Raw genomic sequence first — 19,890 nt, 5'->3', positions numbered from 1 at the left:
GTGGTGATGGTGCAGAGGAAGAATGATAGATGGGTCTATGGACTGATGGACTTATCACTGGAGTATACTACAGACGTCCTGAGGTCTATGAGAAGGGGGAGAGTCAGCTGTTCCAACAAGGACAAGCTGGGAACACCAAACTACTAAGACACAAGATGGAGACTAAAACCTACAGGATGGGCCGTACTTGTAGTGTTAAGAGAAAGGAATAAAAGGAGAAGAACATTTCATCACACAAATCTGAAGGCAGACTTTTATCAATCAACTGAGAAAGACTGTCACAAGTTTAAGAAAGGAAATATCTAATCTTCATTTGCTTCATACGAAAAAGAAAATGTTATTTTATTTGCATTTTTATCAGTGCAAAAAATGTTACATTGGAAAACATCGTATTTTCCACTTTCAGCCAGCAGGTGGCAGCCTCCAAGCAAATGAAGCTTCTTCATGTTGAAAACTACTGCACTGAAATTGTCAGTTCTGTCACATAAACTGATCTCCTCTTCTCTTCATCCACAAGCAATATCTAGCTCCTCTCTCACCATGATGTCTTCCATGGAAGCTTCTACTGAAGGTCAGGGGAGATCAGAGTACACTGCTAGTGGGACCTAATCAGCAGTAACCCCCGCTCCTTCTTTCTCACCATGATGTCCTCCATGGAAGCTTCTGCTGAAGGTCAGGGGAGATCAGACTACACTGCTAGCAGTGACCCCCCCCTCCTCCTTTCTCCTAGCAGAGGAAGCCAGACACAACTTTGAAGTCTTTATAAAGTGTTTCCTCCATGATAAAGATCAGAGGAGTGCTCAGTAGGTTTATATCAAGGTGTGCTTATTCCTAGTGTGAGATCTCCGATATACGGCAAAACTTGATTCATATAGATGACATTTCCCGCACTCAGGACACTAATACAGCTCGAGGGTTGTGTGGGTTCTGTGGTGTTTGGTAAGATAAGACTTCCTTGAAAAACATTTCCCGAACTCACGGCTTCTCCTTTGTGAGATTTTTGATGTCTGACAAGTTCTGATTTCCGCACGTAACATTTTCTACACTCAGGACAGGAATACGGCTTCTCACCCATGTGCAATCTCTCGTGTCTGGTAAGGCTATTCTTATCTGAAAAACATTTCCCGCACTCAAGGCAGGAATATGGCCTCTCCCCCGTGTGAGATCTTAGATGTATAACAAGGTCTGATTTCTGTATATAATATTTTCCACACTCAGGGCAAGTATACATGTTTTCGCCCGTGTGAGCTCTCTGATGTCTGGAAAGACAGTACTTCCGCGAAAAACGTTTCCCACACTCAGAACAGGAAAAAGGCTTCTCGCCCGTGTGAGGTTTGTAACATCTGACATGTTCTGATTTATAAAGAAATAATTTCCTGCACTCAGAAGAAGAATGTAACTCAGCCTCCACGTGAGATCTCTTATGAGCAGAAAGGCTTAGTTCAGGACATGAAAACATATTCTCCCCCTGAATCCCAGCCCCATCTTCCACAGTACGCGGGTGCTCAGAGTCCAAGGGATTCCATGGTCTCCCCACACTGGGAAGTCCACCATCCATAGCGGAGCTCATTGTCTTTTCTCCGGCACATAGAACCCCGGCCCCATCCACCACAGTACGAGGTTGCTCAGAGTCAGAGGGATTCCATGGTCTCTCCACACTGGGAAGTCCACCATCCATAGTGGAGCTCATTGTCTTTTCTCCGGCACAATCTCCTGGGATGTCCTCATCTTCCATTTTACAGCCTGGAGATAAAGTGAGATGATCCTTTGAGGGTTTCTCCATGGCGGGTCCTGGAAAAATAGAAAAACATCATCAATAGATAGGAGAGGGTTAGTTCACTTCCATCAAGATTCCATCTGGATCAGGGAGATAGGAGGGAGCAGATGTTCTCTGTGGATGTCCCAACCAGCTGGGACTCCTCCCCTCTTCAGTCAAAGGGCCTTTGCTCCTCCTCCCAGATCACTTCTACATTTACACCGCCTTGTCAGAGGAGCAAGAACCAATGAGGGCTGGGGGGGCGGTAACAGAGCAGAGATAAGAGAAGAATATATTCTGGTCACCTGTGCTGATCTCTGTAGGAGTGTCCTCCTCTATGAATGTCCTCCTCATTCCAGCCTCCTTCGTATATTGCTGATCATCCCTCACATACGTCTCTTCTACTTCACCCTCAACTTTCATGTTCATCAGAACTTCACCCTAAACCAACAGAATGGCAGAAAATAACATCTGTAACATAGAAGGATTTATGATGTGAGATCATATAGAACATCTCATCTTGTAGAGTCCACACATCGTCTCCACATGTCAGAGTGTTCCATCACTTTATGTTCCCGACCCTCAACCCCACCTACCTGATGATGGTGAGGGATGGTGTGACCTTCCTGTGTGGAATCCCGGGAATACAGAGGACGGGGACATTTCTCTGGGGGGTTCCTGGTATTAGGTGGCTCCATCCTAGAATCCTTATAGAGTTTGTTATATTTTTCAAAAAGCTTCTTCATTACACCATACTCCTCATCCTCCACGTTATACTCTTCTTTAACAATGTTACAATCCCAGAGGTTTCCACTCTAAATATATAATGAACCATGTATTGTAACAAACAAGACTGTGTTTAAACTGCAACTATCAATAATTGTTCCTCCTCTACCTGATGATGGTGAGAGATGGTGTGACCTTCCTGTGTGGAATCCCGGGAATACAGAGGATGGGGACTTCTCTCTGGTGGGTTCCTGGTATTAGGTGGCTCCATCATATCCTTATGTCCATCTGAAAACTCCTCCATCACAAAATACTCCTCATCCTCCTCTTTATACTCTTCTTTAATAACCATATTGTGACCCCCAAGATTTCCACTCTGAAATATATAAGAAAACATTCATGGTAATAAACATGTTTGTGTAGCAAATATAACTATCAGTGATTGTTTCTCATCTACCTGATGATGGTGAGGGATGGTGTGACCTTCCTGTGTGGAATCCCGGGAATACAGAGGACGGGGACATCTCTCTGGTGGGTTCCCATGACTGGATCCATCTACCTGATGATGGTGAGGGATGGTGTGACCTTCCTGTGTGGAATCCCAGGAATACAGAGGACGGGGACATCTCTCTGGTGGGTTCCCATGACTGGATCCATCTGTAGGAAACACACACACTGACTGAATCCATTGTTTCTATGTGTTTATCAGATGATGGGGGATCTAGGTGGAGCCTCCGTACTGCTCTCTCCTTTCCAATAAAGTCTCCTCTTACCCGGTGATGTGAGGGGTGGCTGATTGTCCATCATGACGTCCTTGTAGAGGTCCTTGTGTCCTTCTAAATACTCCCACTCCTCCATGGAGAAATAGACAGTGACACCCTGACACCTTATAGGAACCTGACACACACAATGATACAGTCACCATCCAGACACATCCCTTGTCTGTTACTGGAGAATGTCCCAGAATTCCCGGCACTGCTCACCTCTCCTGTCAGCAGCTCCATCATCTTCTTGGTGACTTCTAGAATCTTCTCCATGTTGTGTCTCTCAGGGTTTAGGGAGTCACATGGAGGCACTGTGATGGTCATATGATCACCTGACTTCAGAAGAGGAAATCTCTGTATTGGGGAACCAATAGGAATATAATGTTAGACTCCCAGAATCCTCCTCACCTCTCCGGTCAGGTGTGTGTGATGTCATGTGACCTCCCAGAATCCTCCTCACCTCTACGGTCAGGTCTGTGTTTTATTAATAGAGATGAGAGTGATGCAGACCGAGTGGCCGCAGAGGCGGTGGGGTCGGTATGCTCCTACTACCGCTGAGCACCTTCCAGGTCCTCCCTAACCCCCCTTCCCTATCCTACTCCTGCTTCGAGGCCCACTGCATCCGGCTCTTCTCTCCCACCCCTCTAAGGATTGCGGTAATCTATCGGCCTCCTCGTTCCGCATCCCCCTTCCTAGACGACTTTGCCGCCTGGCTTCCCTTCTTCCTCTCCTCCGAGCTACCGACCATCATCCTAGGCGACTTCAATATCCCGATCAACGCCAACAGCCCGGCTACTTCCCAACTCCTCCTCCTAACCTCCTCCTTCGCACTCACACAGCACACTCAGTCCTCCACCCACTCCAATGGAAACACCCTGGACCTCGTTTTCTCCCATCTCTGCACCCCCCATGACTTCACTAACACCCCCTTCCCCCTCTCTGACCACCACCTCCTCACATTCTCCATCTCCCCCTCCCTTAACTCCCCCCCCCGAAGCGTCTAACCATCACCCCCAACCTCCGCAATCTGAACCTGACCCATCTCCACCTGGCAGCTGACCGTCTGTATGACAGTATCCTCCCTCTGTCATGCCCTGACCTGGCCACTACTGCATACAACGACTCACTGTCAGCTGCCCTTGACTCCCTAGCACCCCTAACCACGCCTAGCATTAGACCCCGACCGCATCAACCCTGGCAAAACGACTACACGAAATGTCTCAAACGACGCAGTCGCGCGCTACAGCGCTTATGGCGCAAAACCAGATCCCCTTGCGCGTTCTCCCTCTATAAAGCCGCTTACCTCGCCTACACCACCTCCCTCCGCACCGCCAAGCAAGCCTATTTCATAACCCTTATCAACACCCTCTCCACCTGTCCTCGCCGGCTCTTCTCCACTTTCAAAGCCCTGCTCTCTCCCCCCCCCACCTCCACTCAGTACCTCACTCACCGCCCACGAGATTGCCAATCACTTCCAAAACAAGATTGACGCAATCCGTAAGGACATTGTCAACTCACAATCCACCTCTCCACCCAGCCTCCCGCCCTCCTTCAACCCCTCAACCCTCCTCTCTCCCGACTGCATAGCTGCACTACCCCCCACTATACCTAATGCCCCGCACACCATCACCTCCCCAACACTCCGCTCCTTCAGCCCAACTACCCCTGAGGAGGTCTCTAAGGTCTTCACTGAAGCCCGCCTCACCACCTGCCGCCTGGACCCTATCCCCTCACAGCTCCTACAGTCACCCCCCCCCCCTCCATCATTCACTCCCTCACCCACATCTTCAATCTCTCCCTCTCCACCGGCACCTTCCCTTCCTCTCTAAAGCATGCACACATCACCCCCATGCTCAAAAAACCCTCCCTTGACCCCACTAACCTTCACAACCTTAGACCCATCTCCCTGCTGCCTTTCACTTCCAAGCTCCTTGAGCGCCTGGCCTACAATCGCCTAAGCGCCCACCTCACTGATAACAACCTCCTTGACCCCCTACAGTCTGGCTTCCATCCCCTGCACTCCACTGAAACCGCCTTACTTAAAATCACCAACGACCTGCTAACCGCCAAAGCCAATGGCCACTATTCTATCCTCCTGCTCCTTGACCTCTCCGCGGCCTTCGACTCTGTTGACCACCCTCTCCTCCTTGCCAAACTGCACTCCCTTGGCATCAGGGACGGTGCTCTCTCCTGGTTCTCCTCCTACCTTTCCCAACGCTCCTTCAGCGTCACCTACAACACTGCCACCTCCCCCTCCCTCCCCCTCTCTGTCGGGGTCCCCCAAGGCTCTGTCCTCGGACCCCTCCTCTTCTCCATCTATACCTCCTCCCTTGGCAAACGTATTCACTCCCACGGCTTCAATTACCACCTCTATGCTGACGACACCCAAATTTACCTCTCCTCCCCCCACCTCATCCCCTCACTTTCCGCCCGCATCGCCCACCTCCTAAACGACATATCAGACTGGATGTCGCTCCATTTCCTCAAACTTAACCTATCCAAAACTGAGCTCCTGGTCTTCCCCCTACCCCGCGCCCCCCCCCCTCCCCATCCTCTCCATCACTACTAACAACGCCACCATCTCTCCCACCCCACACGCCAAAGTCCTGGGTGTCACCCTGGACTCCCACCTCTCCTTCCTACCCCACATCCAACTGCTATCTAGATCTTGCAGGCTCCACCTCCGCAACATCTCCAAGATACGCTCATTCCTCACCCCAGACACCACCAAACAACTCGTACACTCCCTCATCATCTCACGCCTGGACTATTGCAATTCCCTTCTCACTGGCCTACCCAGACGAACGCTATCCCCACTCCAGTCGATCCTGAACTCAGCGGCTAGACTCATCCACCTCACCAACCGCTCCACATCTGCCACCCCCCTCTGTCAATCCTTCGTTGGCTCCCGATTGCCCAACGCATCAAATTCAAACTGCTAACCCTGACCTACAAAGCCATTCACAACGCCGCCCCAAACTACATAACTGACCTGATACCCAAATACTACCCTACCCGTGCCCTCCGCTCCTCACAAGACCTCCTACTCTCTAGCTCGCTGGTCTCTTCCTCCCACGCCCGATTGCAGGACTTCTCTAGGATTTCCCCCATCCTCTGGAACTCCCTACCCCAATCCATCAGACTGTCGCCTACCCTCCTCACCTTCAGGCGCACCCTGAAAACCCACCTCTTCAGGGAAGCCTACCCCAACCTCACCTAACACCTGACCTCACCTAACAACTAACCTCCTCCACTCCTCCCACCACTCCATCCCCCACAGCCATTTCCTCCTGTACCACTTTCCCCTCCCTCCTAGATTGTAAGCTCTAAAGAGCAGGGCCCTCGAACCCCTCGTGTATTGTATTGTTACTGTCTTGTCTCATGTTCTGTCCCTCTTGCTACTGTAGAGCGCTGAGCATACCCTTTGGCACTATATAAATACTGTATAATAATAATAATAATGTCATGTGACCTCCCAGAATCCTCCTCACCTCTCCGGTCAGGTCTGTGTTTGTTAATAGAGATGAGAGTGATGTCATGTGACTTCCCAGAATCCTCCTCACCTCTCCGGTCAGGTCTGTGTTTTATTAATAGAGATGAGAGTGATGTCATGTGACCTCCCAGAATCCTCCTCACCTCTCCGGTCAGGTCTGTGTGACGTCCTGTGACCTCCCAGAATCCTCCTCACCTCTACGGTCAGGTCTGTGTTTTATTAATAGAGATAAGAGTGATGTCATGTGACCTCCCAGAATCCTTCTCACCTCTCTGGTCAGGTCTGTGTGATGTCATGTGACTTCCCAGAATCCTCCTCACCTCTCTGGTCAGGTCTGTGTTTTATTAATAGAGATGAGAGTGATGTCATGTGACCTCCCAGAATCCTCCTCACCTCTCCGGTCAGGTCTGTATTTTATTAATAGAGATAAGTGATGTCATGTGACCTCCCAGAATCCTCCTCACCTCTCCGGTCAGCAGGTAGATGATCTCCAGGGTGAGGTTTAGTATCTTCTCAGTCATGTGACTCCAGTCCTCCTTCGTCCTCATTGATGTGGTCGTGTCATCCATGCGGGTTTCCCTATAGATGGATAGAGGAGAGTTATCTGGAACTTTCTGCAGTATTTCCTGCTTAGTTTTAGATCTGCAGACAAGGAATGATAAATACGATCTTTCTTTAATTGCTTACTTGTTACCTTTGAAGGGCAGTAGAGGAGCTATTGTGATCTGTTGAGGACCTCTGCTGTGGGTTGGAATACGTATTTTTTTTATAAGCTTCGATTAGGAAGGAGGGAAGAAATCTGCTGGAGATAAAAGACGTCACAGTGACTATGGAGGAAGAGGACGGACATGACCGTGGAGGAAGAGGATGGACGTGGCGGTGGAGGAGGAAGACGGACGTGACGGTGGAGGAGGAAGACGGACGTGACGGTGGAGGAAGAGGACGGACATAACGATGGAAGAAGAGGACAGACATGACTATGGAGGAAGAGGATGGATGGGACAATGGAGGAAGAGGATGGACGGGACAATGGAGGAAGAGGACGGACGTGACGATGGAGGAAGAGGATGGACATGACGGGGGTTATTGAGTGTAAATAGAAAATAAGATCTTATTACCTCCTCTGCTGCCAGTTCCACCAATGTCTCCTCTCTACTTCCTCCCGACTCACCTCTCACCTGGAACTTCTTACTTATACCTGACATCACTTCCTGTCCAATTTCCTGGAGACTTCCTGTCTGGGTAGATTTGAGATCGCTACCTTGTGCAGCTCATAGGAACTGCAGCCTTGAGAAATTCTCGTAGAGTGAACACGGCCTTGTATTGTGTGTTTTAGCACTTTGAATTGTTTTTCTTGTCATACTTGCCCCTTAAATATATTTTGATGGTAGTTATTTTCTGTCCACATATAATTTGCTGAGGACGAGAAGAAGCTGTAGAACTTTGAAGAAGGTCCAACTCTGTAGTCTCATGTTACTGAGAAGTCCATGTTCTGCTCTTCACGACTTCACCTGTGTGGAGGAACTTCCCATCTGAGGAGTGACCATCACAAACAACCTCTAAGATGGCACTTCTATAGATGTCCTCCAAAGTCACATGAAGAAGAGCTTCTGAGTATGGATAAGCTTGAGCATGTTCGGATCCTAGTCTGAACCCACATGAGTGAGCCCACCAAGAAAGTGTCACCTGTACTGGGACATTCATCTGTGGCCAGGACATTCCCTGCCCTGCTGTCACACATGATCAAAAGTTAGGGATTTTTTTTTTTTTTTAAGTCCGCAAACGTGCAACTATAAATGTAAAAACCCGTAAGTGTATCACAAAAAAAGTTCAAGTGCAAAACACCACACGAAAAAGTGCACTTAGGGGTTAGGGATTGCCTTAGCTGATGATGATAGGCTCAGTACAGAAAAGAAGTCATCCAGTGGGCATCCTAGTTCTGATGGCTGCCAGAGATTTCCCTCACATTGGAGAGATTTCCTCTCACTTTGTGTTGTGGTCATGGGGACAGGCAGTGAAGAGATATCTCCCAAATGGGACACAGCTGACAAAGAAAAACCTGACAGGGGTTATAACTCTCCCTCACTCTGTCCAAACATAACGGTGGTTAGTGACTAGGAAAATAGCCAATCAACCTTTATATGCAAAGACTTTCTGTCTACCTTTAACTGTTTGCCCAGTTGTTTTCACACACAAATACAAAGTGGGCGTTCACCTGTATGATCTGAATCAAATTATAGTACTGGACAAATTTACTGGAAGTCCCTGGATGTTAGCTGGGCATGAGCTTGACAGAATAGTGGGCTGGCAGGGCTTGGTTTTGATAGCTATGTGGGCTGTGCCTGGGCTCAAGAGTAGGGTCAGCTATCTGGGCCTGGACTCAAGAGCTGGGTAGGCTGAGCTAGCTGGGCTTGACAGATGAGTGGACTAGCTTAGCCTCAGCCTGACAAATGCGTGGAGTATCTGGGCCTGGTCTTGACATCTGAGTGAGCTAGCTGGGACTAAGCTCAAGATCTTGTTGGCAAGCTGGGCCTGGGCTTGTCCAATCAGTAGGGTTGCTGAGCCTCAGACTCAAAAGTGAGCAGGCTGTCTAGGCCTAGGCACAAGAGCTTTGTGGGTTTGCTGGGCCCAAGAGCTGGGTGGGTTAGCTGGGCCTGGGCTCAAGAGCTGGTTGAAATAGCTGAGCTTGGGTTTGACAGATTAGTGGATTAGATTAGAGTCCACTAGTTAGGCTTTGGCTCAAGAGCTGGGTGGGCTACTTTGATCTGGTCTCAAGAGCTGGTTGGCTACCTGGGCCTGAGCTTGGCCACTGAGTAGGCTAGCATAGTCTCAGCCTGAAAAATTAATAGGCTATTGAGGCCTAGGCTCCAGTGCTTAGTCGGTTAGCTGGGCTTGGGCTCGAGAGCTGTGTAGGTTAGCTGTTTGAGCTATCTGGTCTTGATCTTGACAGATGAGTGGGCTAGCTTAACCTCAGTCTGACAAATTAGTGGACTATCTGGGCCTGGTCTTGACATTTGAGTGAGTTACCTGGGCCTGGATTCAAGAGCTGGGTGGGTTAGCTGGGTCTGGGCTCAAGAGCTGGGTGGGCTAGCTGGGTCTGGGATTAAGATCTGGTTGGCAAGCTAGGCCTCAGCCTGAAAAATGAATAGGTTATCTAAGCCTAGACACAAGAGTGGGTTAGCTGGGCATAAGCTCAAGAGATGGGTGGGTTAGATGTGCCTGAGCTAAAGAGCTGAGTGGTCTAACTGGACTCATGAACTAGTTGGGTTGGTTAGTTGAGCCATGTGAGCCTCAGCCTGAAAAATGAGTTGGCTATCTAGGCCTAGGCTCAAGAGTTCAGTGGGCTAGGTGGGCCTAGGTTCAAGAACTGAGTGGGTTAGCTGGGCCTGGGCTTAAGAGCTGAGTGAGCTAGCTGAACCCAAGAACTAGGTAGGATATTTGGGCCTGGGCTTGAGAGATGCATGAGATAGCTTGGACCTTGTCTTGTCAGGTGAGTAGGGTAGCTGGGTCTGGGCTGGAGAGTTGTTTAGGCCGGTTGTCTCGCTGAACAGTCTAGGGTGACAAGCTGTGACTGTGGACATCTAATACATGATAGAAGTCATCCTCATCCACACCCAAGCAGAGCACAGACAGGAAAGAGAGACAGATGGAGAGCTAGTAGGTGGGCCTGTTCTCCACACAGGACATTTGCTGTTCTCCTGACCACTGCCAATGTGCAACTAGTCCCAAGAAATTTCAGGGTACAACTGCTGCTCAGACACTGCTGAGGCCATTCTCTGGACTCAGCTAGAGGATAAGTCTATTGTTTCTATGTGTTCATCAGATGATGGTGGATCCGTCATGTCCCATGTCCGTCTTCCTCCTCCATCATCATATCCGTCTTCTTCCTCCATCGTCATGTCCGTGTTCTTCCTCCATCATCATGTCTGTCTTCTTCCTCCATGAAGTTGAATGATAGCTTGTAACTGACAAGCTCCCCAGCAAACTATCGGCCCATAACAGGCTGGTATTTTTCATGTAATTAGGAATTGCTGTTTTTTGCCAGGTGATAATTTTACTTGGGAGCCTCTGGGTAGGGTAGCCACCTCAATCCTTTAAAACCGAACACATATTAATGACATGGGTTCTGAGGCTAATTTGATGCAGATGAGGCACTAGGTGACCAAGTTCATCAGCCACAGGACCTGTGTAATTAATATGTGTTCAGTTTTAAAGGGATGAGGTGGTAACCCTACCTCGAGGACATCCCGGAAGATTTGCCTCTACTGCTGTTATTCAGGGGAGAAAACGAAGTGTCTGCCTCGTTTTTCGGGTGACTTTATACGTATACAACTGTAAGGACATACAGTATATACACAAAGCACAAGGCCGTGTTCACACTACGAAATGTTCCTCGGAGCTCCACGAGGTGGTAATCTCACTTCTACCCAGACAGGAAGTCTCTATGGAAGACAGGAAGTGATGTCAGATAAAGACAGGAAGTGATGTCAGGTATAAATAGGAAGTTCCAAGTGAGTCGGGAGGAAGACTTTGCTGGAAGTGGCACCAGAGGAGGTAATAATATCTTAATTTCTATTTACACCCAGTAACCTCCCCCCCCCCCACATCTTGTCTGTCTTCTTCCTTCATCATCATTTCCTTACTCTTCCTTCATAGTCATGTCCGTCCTATTCCCCCATCGTCATGTCCGTCTTCTGCCTCTAATGTCATGTCTGTCTTCTTCCTCCATTGTCATGTCCGTCTTCTTCCTCCATTGTCATGTCTGTCTTCTTCCTCCATCGTCATGTTCGTCTTCTTCCTCCATAGTCTTGTATGTCTTCTTCATCCATAGTCACGTCTGTCTTCTTCCTCCATCGCCATGTCCGTTTTCTTCCTCCATCGCCATGTCTGTCCTCTTCCTCCATCGTCACGCCCGTCCTCTTCTTCCGTAGTCACTGTGGCGTCTTTTATCTCAAGCAGATGATGATACACACATATATAGTGTGGAACCCGAGATTAAACCCTTCAGGGGCAGAACATTTCCCCACTTACGGGGCCGGAACATTTCTGTTGTTTTGGAGACCTTCTCACCTCAGCAGTAATGAGGAATGAGATTTGGGTTGGGGTTGAGTATGAGTTCCACTGAAACCATGCCTGTCTGCAGTGCAGTGAATGGACAAACAAAACTGCCCATATTCTGACTGAGGTCTGTCATTTGGTGGCGGTAGCATTATTTCTGCTGACATGACAGATCCCAGTTGACTTTCTGTACTTATTAATAACAGTAAATTAATATTCTGTTGTGTTTTTGTTGAACTGCGAGGTCTTATATTGGTTCATGATATGAGTTTCTGTCATAATTTCTATCTTTATATATTTATGTATCACTTTTATGCCCAACCTAATATTGTACAACAAATATAGTCCAGATATTTCTGCATTATTCATCTACAGAGAAAACCGCATAGATCTCATGACCACATCAATGAAGATGGAGAAGGACCAGAGTCACATGACTGAGAGGATACTAAACCTCACCCTGGAGATAATCCACTTGCTGACCGGAGAGGTGAGGATTCTGGGAGGTCACATGACATCACTCTTATCTCTATTAATAAAACACAGACCTGACCGGAGAGGTGAGGAGGATTCTAGGAGGTCACATGAGATCACTCTTATCTCTATTAATAAAACAGACCTGACTAGAGAGGTGAGGAGGATTCTGGGAGGTCACTTGACAAAACTCTTATCTCTATTAATAAAACACAGACCTGACCAGAGAGGTGAGGAGGATTCTGGGAGGACACATGACATCACTCATCTCTATTAATAAAACACAGACCTGACCAGAGAGGTGAGGAGGATCCTGGGAGGTCACATGACATCACTCAGCTCTATTAATAAAACACAGCCCTGACTGGAGAGGTGAGGAGGATTCTGGGAGTCTAACATGATATTCCTATTGGTTCCCCAATACAGAGTTTTCGTCTTCTGAAGTCAGGTGACTATATGACCATCATAGTGCCTCCATGTGACTCCCTAAACCCTGAGAGACACAACATGCAGAAGATTCTAGAAGTCACTAAGAAGATGATGGAGCTGCTGACAGGAGAGGTGAGAGGTGCCGGGAATTCTGGGACATTCTCCAGTAACAGACAAGGGATGTGTCTGGATGGTGACTGTATCATTGTGTGTGTCAGGTTCCTATAAGGTGTCAGGGTGTCACTGTCTATTTCTCCATGGAGGAGTGGGAGTATTTAGAAGGACACAAGGACCTCTACAAGGACGTCATGATGGACAATCAGCCGCACCTCACATCACCGGGTAAGAGGAGACTTTATTGGAAAGGAGAGAACAGTATGGAGGCTCCACCGAGATCCCCCATCATCTGATAAACACGTAGAAACAATGGATTCAGTCAGTGTGTGTGTTTCCTACAGATGGATCCAGTCATGGGAACCCACCAGAGAGATGTCCCCGTCCTCTGTATTCCCAAGATTCCACACAGAAAGGTCACACCATCCCTCACCATCATCAGGTAGATGGATCCAGTCATGGGAACCCACCAGAGAGATGTCCCCATCCTCTGTATTCCCGGGATTCCACACAGAAAGGTCACACCATCCCTCACCATCAGCAGGTAGATGGATCCAGTCATGGGAACCCACCAGAGAGATGTCCCCGTCCTCTGTATTCCCGGGATTCCACACAGGAAGGTCACTCCATCCCTCACCATAAGCAGGTAGATGAGGAACAATTTTTGGTAGTTGTGATTTCTATGCAAGCTTGTTTGATACTATGAATATTTTATTCTATCTTTCAGAGTGGAAGCTTCGTTAATGACAATATTGTTGTTAAAGAAGAGTATAAAGAAGATTATGAGGAGTATGGTGTGATGAAGGATCTTTCTGAAGGACACAATGATTCCTCCAAGGACATTATGATGGAGCCATCTGATACCAGGAACCCACCAGAGATATGTCCCTGTCCTCTGTATTCTCGAGATTCCACACAGGAAGGTCACACCATCCCTCACCATCATCAGGTCGGTGGAGTTGAGGGTCGGGAACATAAAGTGATGGAACACTCTGACATGTAGAGACGATGTGTGGACTCTACAAGATGAGATGTTCTATGTGATCTCACATCATAAATCCTTCTATGTTACAGATGTTATTTTCTGCCATTCTGTTGGTTTAGGGTGAAGATCTGATGAACATGAAAGTTGAGGGTGAAGTAGAAGAGACGTATGTGAGGGATGATCAGCAATATATGGAGGAGGCTGGAATGAGGAGGACATTCATAGAGGAGGACACTCCTACAGAGATCAGCACAGGTGACCAGAATATATTCTTCTCTTTTCTCTGCTCTGTTACCGCCCCCCCAGCCCCCATTGGTTCCTGCTCCTCTGACAAGGTGGTGTAAATGTAGAAGTGATCTGGGAGGAGGAGCAAAGGCCCTTTGACTGAAGAGGGGAGGAGTCCCAGCTGGTTGGGGCATCCACAGAGAACATCTGCTCCCTCCTGTCTCCCTGATCCAGATGGAATCTTGATGGAAGTGAACTAACCCTCTCCTATCTATTGATGATATTTTTCTATTTTTTCAGGACCCGCCATGGAGAAACCCTCAAAGGATCGTCTCACTTTATCTCCAGGTTGTAAAATGAAAGATGAGGACATCCCAGGAGATTGTGCCGGACAAAAGACAATGAGCTCCACTATGGATGGTGGACTTCCCAGTGTGGAGAGACCATGGGATCCCTCTGACTCTGAGCAACCCCGTGCTTTGGGGGATGGGGCCGGGGTTCAGGAAGAAAATAATTTTTGTTGTCCTGGATGTGGGGAAAGTTTTCACAATCAACTATGTTTTTTTGTAGATCAAAGAGATCACAAGGGTGAGAAGCCGCAACCCTGCCTTGAGTGCGGGAAATGTTTTTCAGATAAGAGCAGTAGTTCCACGCATCAGACATTACACACAGGCAGGAAGTCATATTCCTGTCCTGAGTGTGGAAAAAGTTTTACACACAAATCAGACCTTGTTATACATCAGAGATCTCACACAGGTGAGAAGCCGTATTCCTGCCCTGAGTGTGGGAAATGTTTTTCACAGAAGTCCGTACTTAACAGACATCGGAGAATCCACACAGGTGAGAGGCAGTATTCCTGTCTTGAGTGTGGGAAATCTTTTTCGTGGAAATCCAATCTTATTGAACATCAGATATGCCACTCGCAGGAAAAGCTATTTTCCTGCCCTGAGTGCGGGAAATGCTTTTCAAGGAAATCTGCACTTGTCAGACATAAAAAATCTCACACAGGGGAGATGATCTATTCCTGTCCAGAGTGCGGGAAGTGGTTTTCGCAGAAGTCCCATCTTTACACACATCTGAGAACCCACACAACCCTTGTATTGGTGTCCTGAGCGTGGGAAATGTCTTCTGTATGGATGATATGTTGCCGGACATCAGAGATCTCACACTGGGAAGAAGCACACCTTGATATACACCTCAGAAAACACATGGCTGAGCGCTCCTCTGATCTTTATCATGGAAGAAACACTTTATAGGAAGATCAGAGATCACTAAAGACTTCAACGTTGTGTCTGGCTCCCTCTGCTAGGAGAAGGAGGGGTGGGTCACTGCTGGTTGGGTCCCTCTAGCAGTGTAGTCTGATCTCCCCTGACCTTTAGCAGAAGATTCCATGGAGGACATCATGGTGAGAGAGAAGGAGGGGGGGTCACTGCTGGTTGGGTCCCTCTAGCAGTGTAGTCTGATCTCCCCTGAACTTCAGCAGAAGCTTCCATGGAGGACATCATCGTGAGAGAGGAGCTAGGTATTGCTTGTGGATGAAGAGAAGGGGAGATCAGACTACATGACAGAAATTACCATTTCAGTGCAGTAGTTCTTAAGCCAGCAGAAGTTGCTTCATTTGCTTGGTGACTGCCCCCTGCTGGCTGAATGTGGAAAACATGACATTATTAGATGTAACATTTTATATTTACCTGATAAAAAAAATGTAAATAAATTAGCACCTTCTTAGTAATAACTGAAGATTAAATATTTATATTCTTAAACTCATGATGTTCTCTGTAAGTTGGTTGATAAAAGTCTTCCTTCAGATTTGTGTGATGAAATGTTCTCCTTTATTCATTTCTCTAACACTACAAGTACGGCCCATCCTGTAGGTTTTAGTCTCCATCTTGTGTCTTAGTAGTTTGGTGTTCCCAGCTTGTCCTTGTTGGAACAGCCGACTCTCCCCCTTCTCATAGACCTCAGGATGTCTGTACTATACTCAAATGAAAAGTCCATCAGTCCATAGACCCATCTATCATTCCACCCGTAATTCCTCCTCCGCACCATCACCACCTCCAACCTCAAGATCATCTTTCTTCCTCACTTTCACATCACATCTAACATAGAGAAACCCCCCTCCATCTTTTCTATGTCCCGTGTCCTTCTAAACAAGAGGATCAGGATGAATACAAACAGCCCAGTCTTGGGAGGAACCAAGCCGTGTTTCTGGAACACCAACTCCATTCTCATCACTGACACCACCAACATCTCCCATTCTGCTTGGCAAGTTGCTTGCTTGGCTGATTCTGACTCAACACTGTGTGTGTCTCTATCCTGAGATTGTGCATGTGTCTATGACAGGACGTTGTGTGTATATCTCCATATATGACTTGCACCCATGTGTTCTCAAAGAGTTGAGTTCTGTTATTTCAAACTCTGGTTCTCATTTTTAGAGACTCTTTTAATGACTGGCTCGGTGCTACTATACTGGAGCAAAGCCAATGCGGTGTCTATATTTAAAAAGGGGGTCATCCTCTTTACCAAGTAACTATAGACCGGATATTTTCACTTCTGTAGTTGGGAAGATATTGGAGAGGTTTATAAAAGACCTCACAGAAGATTTTTTGCTAAAAAACAATATTTTAAGCAACAGACAGCATGGATTCACGAAAGACACAAGTTGTCAAACAAATCTGATTTCTTTTGATGAGGAGGTGAGAAAAAACCTTGGAGAAAGGGGTGGCTGTGGATATTTTAGAGTTGGAGAAAGATAGTGTTCAGAGAGTAGTGGTTAATGATTCATACTCTGAATGGTCTAGGGGTGTCAGTGGTGTATCCCAAGGTTCAGTATTATTAGTGGGGTACCCAAAGGTTCAGTGTTGTTAGTGGAGTACCCCAAGGTTCAGTGTTAGTGGGGGACCGCAAGGTTCAGTGTTATTAGTGGAGGACCCCAAGGTTCAGTGTTATTGGTGGGGGACCCCAAGGTTCAGTGTTGTTAGTAGGGGACCGTGTTACTAATGATATACCCCAAGGTTCAGTGTTATTAGTGGGGTACCCCAAGGTTCAGTGTTGTTAGTGGGGACCGCAAGGTTCAGTGTTATTAGTGGGGGGCCCCAAGGTTCAGTGTTAGCAGGGGACACCAAGGTTCAGTGTTATTGGTGGGGGGCCCCAAGGTTCATTATTATTAGTGGGGTACCAAAGGGTTCAGTGTTGTTAGTGACGTACCCCAAGGTTCAGTGTTATTGGTGGGGGACCCCAAGGTTCAGTGTTGTTACGGGGGGACCGTGTTACTAATGATATACCCCAAGGTTCAGTGTTATTAGTGGGGGACCCCAAGGTTCAGTGTTGTTAGTAGGGTACCCCAAGGTTCAGTGTTCTTAGTGGGGAACCGTGTTACTAATGATATACCCCAAGGTTCAGTGTTATTAGTGGGGGACCCCAAGGTTCAGTGTTAGTGGGGTACCCCAAGGTTCAGTGTTATTAGTGGGGTACCACAGGGTTCAGTGTTGTTAGTGTGGGACCTCAAGATCCAGTGTTATTAGTGGGGTAACCCAAGGTTCAGTGATAGTGGGGTACCCCAAGGTTCAGTGTTATTGGTGGGGGACCCCAAGGTTCAGTGTTGTTAGTAGGGTACCCCAAGGTTCAGTGTTATTGGTGGGGGACCCCAAGGGTCAGTGTTGTTAGTAGGGTACCCCAAGGCTCAGTGTTATTGGTAGGGGACCCCAAGGTTCAGTGTTGTTAGTGGGGACCGTGTTGCTAATGATATACCCCAAGGTTCAGTGTTATTAGTGGGGGACCCCAAGGTTCAGTGTTAGTGGGGGACACCAAGGTTCAGTGTTATTGGTGGGGGACCCCAAGGTTCAGTGTTATTAGTGGGGTACCACAGGGTTCAGTGATATTAGTGGGGTACCCCAAGGTTCAGTGTTATTAGCGATTACATAGTTACATAGTTAGTCTGGCTGAAAAAAAGACAAAAGTCCATCCAGTTCAACCATTAAAAAAAAAAAAAAAAGAAAGAATCCTATACCCACAGTTGATCCAGAGGAAGGCAAAAAAAACCCCCAGCAAAGCACAATCCAATTGGCTCCTGCAGGGAAAAAATTCCTTCCTGATCCCCCGAGAGGCAATCGTATATTCCCTGGATCAACTTTCCCTATAAATGTTATATTCTGTGTATCCAAGAAAGAATCCAGGACTTTCCTGCAGCAATCCACTGAGCTGGCCACAACCAACTCTTGAGGGAGTCTATTCCACATTCTCACAGCTCTTACTGTGAAGAAACCTTTCCATGTTTGGAGATTACATTTCTTTTCCTCCAGATGTAAAGAGCGCCCCCTTGTCCTTTGTGATGACCTCAGGGGGAATAACTACACCAAGCTCACTATATGAACCACTGAGGGATTTATACATGGAGATCATATCCCCCCTTATGTATTATACATGGAGATCATATCCCCCCTTATGTATTATACATGGAGATCATATCCCCCTTATGTATTATACATGGAGATCATATCCTCCCTTATGTATTATACATGGAGATCATATCCCCCCTTATGTATTATACACGGTGATCATATCCCCCCTTATGTATTATACATGGAGATCATATCCCCCCTATGTATTATACATGGAGATCATACCCCCCCTTATGTATTATACATGGAGATCATATCCCCCCTTATGTATTATACATGGAGATCATATCCCCCTTATGTATTATACCTGGAGATCATACCCCCCTTATGTATTATACATGGAAATCATATCCCCCCCTTATGTATTATACATGGAGATCATATCCCCCTTATGTATTATACCTGGAGATCATACCCCCCTTATGTATTATACATGGAGATCATATCCTCCCTTACGAATTATACATGGAGATCATATCCCCCTTATGTATTATACATGGAGATCATATCCCCCTTATGTATTATACATGGTGATCATATCCCCCCCTTATGTATTATACATGCAGATCATATCCCCCCCTTACGTATTATACATGGAGATGATACCCCCCTTATGTATTATACATGGAGGTCATATTGCCCCTTATGTATTATACATGGTGATCATATCCCCCCTTATGTATTATACATGGAGGTCATATTGCCCCTTATGTATTATACATGGTGATCATATCCCCCCTTATGTATTATACATGGAGATCATATCCCCCTTATGTATTATACATGGAGATCATATCCCCCCTTATGTATTATACATGGTGATCATATCCCCCCCTTATGTATTATACATGGAGATAATATCTCCCTTATGTATTATACATGGAGATAATATCCCCCCTTATGTATTATACATGGACATCATATCCCCCCCTTATGTATTATACATGGAGATCATATCCCCTCTTATGTATTATACATGGTGATCATATTCCCCCTTATGTATTATACATGGAGATCATATCCCCCCTTATGTATTATACATGGAGATCATATCCCCCCTTATGTATTATACATGGACATCATTACCCCCTTATGTATTTATGTATTATACCTGGAGATCATATCCCCCCTTATGTATTATACATGGAGATCATATCCCCCCTTATGTATTATACATGGTGATGATATCCCACCTTATGTATTATACATGGAGATCATATCCCCCTTATGTATTATACATGGAGATCATATCCCCCCCCTTATGTATTATACATGGAGATCATATCCCCCTTATGTATTATACATGGAGATCATATCCCCCTTATGTATTATACATGGAGATCATTTCCCCCCTTATGTATTATACATGGAGATCATATCCCCCTTATGTATTATACATGGAGATCATATCCTCCCTTATGTATTATACGTGGAGATCATATCCCCCCATATGTATTATACATGAT

General features: G+C 46.8%; 2 protein-coding genes across 5 annotated transcripts; one reads left to right on the top strand and one right to left on the bottom strand.

Annotated features, from left to right (window-relative positions):
- Positions 1 to 241: 241 nt before the first annotated feature.
- LOC149465027 (uncharacterized) lies at positions 242 to 7,931 on the bottom strand. Of its 4 annotated transcripts, none has more exons than XM_089673690.1 (9): positions 7,858 to 7,931; positions 7,427 to 7,538; positions 7,204 to 7,318; positions 3,256 to 3,600; positions 2,940 to 3,139; positions 2,652 to 2,858; positions 2,353 to 2,571; positions 2,062 to 2,197; positions 242 to 1,791 (listed from the first exon to the last, which is right to left on the bottom strand). In XM_089673690.1, the coding sequence occupies exons 4-9, from the start codon at positions 3,338 to 3,340 to the stop codon at positions 815 to 817; spliced, it is 1,824 nt and encodes a 607-aa protein (XP_089529816.1). In that variant the 5' UTR covers positions 3,341 to 3,600; positions 7,204 to 7,318; positions 7,427 to 7,538; positions 7,858 to 7,931; the 3' UTR covers positions 242 to 814. The 4 variants fall into 4 exon arrangements, with proteins under 4 accessions (XP_089529816.1, XP_089529815.1, XP_089529814.1 ...); XM_089673689.1 differs by having other exon boundaries at positions 7,434 to 7,538; XM_089673688.1 differs by having other exon boundaries at positions 7,434 to 7,541; positions 7,858 to 7,925.
- A 3,220-nt stretch (positions 7,932 to 11,151) lies between these two features.
- Positions 11,152 to 15,831, top strand: LOC149465026 (uncharacterized). The gene is made up of 8 exons (XM_089673686.1): positions 11,152 to 11,293; positions 12,173 to 12,287; positions 12,698 to 12,832; positions 12,919 to 13,042; positions 13,159 to 13,460; positions 13,542 to 13,763; positions 13,919 to 14,054; positions 14,325 to 15,831. Exons 2-8 carry the CDS (start codon positions 12,192 to 12,194, stop codon positions 15,134 to 15,136), a joined length of 1,827 nt encoding a protein of 608 aa, XP_089529812.1. The 5' UTR covers positions 11,152 to 11,293; positions 12,173 to 12,191; the 3' UTR covers positions 15,137 to 15,831.
- Positions 15,832 to 19,890: the final 4,059 nt, after the last annotated feature.

This window comes from Staurois parvus, unplaced genomic scaffold (genome assembly GCF_062004578.1).
Source record: "Staurois parvus isolate SC_StPar_1 unplaced genomic scaffold, SC_StPar_1.0 ptg000144l, whole genome shotgun sequence".
NCBI lineage: Eukaryota > Metazoa > Chordata > Amphibia > Anura > Ranidae > Staurois > Staurois parvus.
Note: the sequence above shows the minus strand (reverse complement) of the source record. Positions and strands in the feature narration are given on the sequence as shown.

Bases quoted from the DNA above. Each gene is read 5' to 3' on its own strand.
- LOC149465027 (XM_089673690.1), bottom strand. From the start codon at position 3,340: ATGGAGGAGTGGGAGTATTTAGAAGGACACAAGGACCTCTACAAGGAC. The intron at 2,198-2,352 runs GTAGGTGGGGTT...CTGTTGGTTTAG, and splicing joins CCATCCCTCACCATCATCAG to GGTGAAGTTCTGATGAACAT. The intron at 1,792-2,061 runs GTGACCAGAATA...CTATTTTTCCAG, and splicing joins TCCTACAGAGATCAGCACAG to GACCCGCCATGGAGAAACCC.
- LOC149465026 (XM_089673686.1), top strand. From the start codon at position 12,192: ATGACCACATCAATGAAGATGGAGAAGGACCAGAGTCACATGACTGAG. The intron at 13,043-13,158 runs GTAAGAGGAGAC...TGTTTCCTACAG, and splicing joins GCCGCACCTCACATCACCGG to ATGGATCCAGTCATGGGAAC. The intron at 14,055-14,324 runs GTGACCAGAATA...CTATTTTTTCAG, and splicing joins TCCTACAGAGATCAGCACAG to GACCCGCCATGGAGAAACCC.